Here is a 4694-nt window from a genome sequence, read left to right as displayed (position 1 = left end):
CAGCAGCCAGGAGTTAGAGAACACTCCTGGGGGCTAACCCAGGAGCTGGGCCCCTAAGAGTCTGTGTCCAAACTAAAGCTGACCCTTGCATTGCTCAGCTGACTGCAATGAAAAACACCAATAGCCTGGGGTTGGGCCAAGTTATGGCGGCTCTCAACTCAAGGGGCCATGCTTCCGAGGGCCTCAGAAAATCTAACTGGGGTTGGGGGTTACTCAAGTTTTCCAACCACTTCCAGCTAAACAGAAGTGTCAGATCCAGATACGAAACCCCTCACTTCTGTAAAGGCCTCATTTTGGTGAGGTCTTTTTGCTTCTGTCCTGCAGCCCCGTGTAGGTGTGGCAACTTGTCAACAGGAGGGGTAAAGGGAGGATTTTGATGAGCAACCAAAAGGAATCTGCTCTCACCTCACAAGGCCCTGCCCTGTTGCTTGGATATAACGGGAAGTCAAAGCTTTGTCAAAACAGCCTGCTTCTCTGAAATCTCTTTAACCCTGGCAACCTTCCTCCCTTCCTTTCATTAGCTTAACTTTCAGGTAAGAGCAGACAGACAGTGATGGGTGCCTGTAGGTGTGTGGTGACAGCTCTTGCCTGGCTCAGTATTCCATTGGGCCACAAGAATCTTTGAAAGCCCTTCTTTGATGGCCCCACTTCCCCCTAAGTTCAATAAGAACCCTCAAAGCTTCCCGAAGGTTGTTGACAGAAAGCATTTTTGCCTGTAATCTAATCAAGACGCCCTAGCTGTTACCTGGCGGGGGGTGGGGGTGGGGCAGCTACTGCGAGTGCTCCCCTGTGTGGAGCGTCCTCCTCTCTGTTCTCCCTTCTCCACCCTGACCCCAACACCAGACCCCATAACCAGTCTCCTTCCTCCAGCCAGTGATCTTCCTAAAACACGGATCTGACTATTCTCTCTCCTGCATAAAACTCATTGCTTTTTGGGTAGAGTGCAAATTCTTCCGTGTGCATGATCTGGTCCCTCCTCGCCTCTGCCTTATGCTTTGTCCAGTTTCTACAATTCTAACTCTTCCTTGACCACTCTCCACTCTCTGTATCTGTGGTACCCATAGCCACCTAGACAGGCCTCACAGGACTAAGTTCACCTGCCTTTCCTTGTCTGCATTTCCCCCTGTGTAAGCCTCTGGGGAGCTGGGACTGGATCTTTCTCATTCACTGTTGCTTGTCCAGCACTTAGTTCCTGGGACCACAGTAGGTGCCCAATAACACTTGTTAAATAAATGACTGAATGCTGCTACTATTTGTGTTTCTTTTACTATAAATCAAAGGAAACAATACCTTATGTTACCCAAAGTGTGTTCATCCCCAGAGATCTCAGATTTTAATTTATCTCTGTATATTATCTTAGAACATTTTAACATTTTGCTATGAACCATGTTTGAAGCAGTGTAGACATTAAATATTATACACAGCTTGTTATGTAGCCCAGCCATTGGCATTTAGTCTATCAAACAACCAGAGGCAGAGCGAGCCTTTAGGGATTGACAATGAGTTCTGAGAATTTGGAGAATGGAACAATTTCTCTATCTTTTGTAGTTGATAAGAAATACCTCCCACTGCCATACCTTCTCTTTCTCTTGGCCTAAAGAAGTTCTACCTTTACCATTACCAAATATAACAATAACCAGCCATGCTGGAATGTGAGTGTGCGCACAAGTCTGGGAAAAGTGTGAAATAAATGGATCTCAGTGTGAGGATCGGCTAGACCGTGCTACAGTCAGTCATAAACAACACCCAAGTATCAGCAGCTTATAATAAGGGTTCATTTCACACTCACGCTACAAGTCCATCAATGGCCAGCTACAACTTTCATCTGAGACCCAGTCTGAAGGAACTGGGGTGGTTCGGGAAGAGGGCGCGGTGAACCACTCCCCGGATCTGAAAGCTTCTGTCCAGAAGTGAATCATATCCCTTCTGCTCACATTTTATTGACTAAAGCAAGTTACAGGGCCCCACTTGAGATCAACAGATTGGAGGTAATCTTCCTGCAGGGAGAGGGGTGCTGCTGAAGGAGCAGGCCGCCGCATTCATCATGACACACCGTGAGGAAGCTATTGTGATTCGCATGTCATAGATGATGTTACTGAGTCTCAGAAAGGTTAAGAAATTCACAAGCATTCAAACAGGTGGTAAGTAGCAATGCAAAGCTACTGCGGCGGGAGAGTCGAGCTGACATGCAGACAGACAGATGGTCGTGATGGGTCTTGAGGAACCCAAGGCACATGTGGTCTTCACCGTCTTGTCTGAAGTTATGCCATGTTTTGTTTTTAATCTGTCGGCAGGGTGGCTTCACCCAGATTAAGTGCAACACGGACATTTTTATTGGCGGAGTCCCCAATTACGATGAAGTGAAGAAGAATTCGGGCATCATCAAGCCATTTAGTGGGAGCATCCAGAAGGTACAGGCTTCACTTTCTCATGTTTATTGTGTGACCGTGACTGCAGATAATGGCACTGAGTAATCAGTGCCAACTGCTGCACCCAAAAAAGAAACTTTGAGGAAGTTTTAACATTTGTAAGATTTTGTTTTTTAATGCTCACAGCATAGCTTTCCAACTCCACTTTCTCATAACGTCTGCTCCTGAGTCTGTGCCTGCAGACATAACATGAATGCAATCTGATGAAGATGAATTTTTATAGCAAGTCCACCAAAATGTCCTGAGACTGTTGAAGGAGGCAACTGGCCTCAAGTTGCTTCAGATACTTGTACAAAAGGGAAGGAAGTGGATGGGATCTAATAGCAACTCTTGGCTCTATGCTTCTCGTTGGGGTTAATATGCAGTTTGCTCAAGGCAAGAACCAACTTTCATTCCCACCTCCATCCCCCACCGGCATCTCTAGAATTTAGCAGTTGCTGATCAATCATGTAACCAAGCTCTTAAGATATAGAATAAAGAGCCTTTCCAGAGAAAGTTGAGGAAAAAAACACTCAGCTGATAAAAGATGCAGGGCATTCGGCCCACTCATGTTCATCTCTTAGCCCTTCTCATGGGGCTGCCCATCTCTCTTGTATGAGAATCATGTGTTCCGTCTGCAACAGACATGCAGGTTGACTCACCAACCCAGATTCCCAGGACCAGCAAACACAGGAAAAAAAGGATTTGAAGAAAAGCGTATTCAGTTCTTGGATGTTCGTGGCATCCTGTTTTCCTTTAGCAACCAATGGTGGGATGTGGGCCACGGATCCTTTTCAAGCCTGAGGCAAAGTATGAGGAAGGGTAAGATGAAGGAAGGACAGTGAAGGAAGGTCCTGTTGTGATTTGCTCATCCTGGCGCTGGAAAGGGTCCCTGAGGCTCTGTCCTTATCTTGTCACCCCATGTGGGGTCCAGTCAATCAATATTTGTTGACTGATGTGTTTCCCTTTGCTTTTGAACTGTTATATCAGTGACACCTCAGCTCTGACCATTGTCCCCTCCATGAGTGGGACTGGCCATGTTTAATCATGCGCTAAAATTCTCACTTAGGAAACAAGCTACAACCTAAGAGGCTTCACCTTCTCCTCTCATTGTCAGGTTTTATCACCCCTCCCCCTTCACACAGCACACACAACCCTTTCCTCTTCAATTCCTGGAAAGGCCACCCTCCGCTCCCAAAGACAAAGTCATTGGCTGTGCCTTATCCTGCAGTGAACGGTGCCATTCTTGGCTTGTCTCAAGTACGTATAGAATTTTCACAATCCATCACTTGAAGCATGAAAAGGGGAGATTGTAGATGGATTTTGGCTACTCTCTAGCAGCTTCTGAGATTCAAGACTGGGACAAAGTTTTCTCCTAGCTTTCCTGACACTCTCCAAAGACTAGGCAGACCAGTGGAAACATGAATTCGTGGCAGAAAGAGCCATCGCTAACTGCTCAGGACCCCCTGCATGGTGCGCTGTGGCTGAGTTCTGCAAAGCATGTGAGACGTTGAAACATCAATAGCTCGGGGTTAATATACACTCTGAATCAAGGGCTGAAAACAATGGATCTATTTATTTGGGGCCGGGGAGCCCAGGAACCTCTCCCTACAATTCATCAGTTTCTCCAGCGCCCCATTGCAGGGAAAAGGGGGTGTGGGCAAAAGAGCACTCTTGTCTCAGTGAGTATGCCCAGCAGTGCTGAACGTGATCTTTTCCTTTTTTTTTTTTTTTTCGTAATGGGTGAAGGGGATGTGGAGAGGAAGAGAATTCAAGAATGTCAGGGAAGAAGGGCTGCAGGAGCCAGTGAGACAATGGGAAGGCCCAGTCGATGGACCTTGAGAAGACTACACGAGAACATTAGTCAGAAGAACAGCAGTACAGCGAGAAGCTTCTGATTGCACCGCCAACAGAAGCCATCGCTCCCTCTGTGATTCCTGCCTGCTTTGGATTTTTCCCTACTCAGCTTTATAACAGCATCTCTCAACCTTTGCTGTATCTTAGACTCACCTGGGAAGCTTTTAAAAGTTACCGATGACTGGGTCTTACCCTCAAAGATTCTGATTCAATCGATTGGCGTAGGACCTGGGCAATAGTATATTTCCTGGAACTCCCCAAGCGACACTAATATGCAGTCAGGATGCGAATCTGACTTGGGTGTTTACTAGAACTTCTTTACCACCTCCCGGAGTGGCCAGGTCTTCCAGAACCAGAGGATGCTTTACTCGGCAGAGTCTCCCATGTGCCAAATGTCATTAATGCAGTTCCTGCGTCACTTTACAAGAC

At 46.7% G+C, this 4694-nt stretch overlaps 1 protein-coding gene across 1 annotated transcript in view; it reads left to right on the top strand.

Annotated features, from left to right (window-relative positions):
* Positions 1-4694, top strand: part of EGFLAM (EGF like, fibronectin type III and laminin G domains) — a 104668-nt gene that overhangs the window by 74528 nt on the left and 25446 nt on the right. The window contains exon 15 of the mRNA XM_023536915.1: positions 2295-2411. Coding sequence (XP_023392683.1) covers positions 2295-2411 — 117 coding nt within the window. The remainder of the gene's footprint in view (positions 1-2294; positions 2412-4694) is intronic.

Source organism: Pteropus vampyrus, unplaced genomic scaffold (genome assembly GCF_000151845.1).
Source record: "Pteropus vampyrus isolate Shadow unplaced genomic scaffold, Pvam_2.0 Scaffold172, whole genome shotgun sequence".
NCBI classification, from domain to species: Eukaryota; Metazoa; Chordata; class Mammalia; order Chiroptera; family Pteropodidae; genus Pteropus; species Pteropus vampyrus.
Note: the sequence above shows the minus strand (reverse complement) of the source record. Positions and strands in the feature narration are given on the sequence as shown.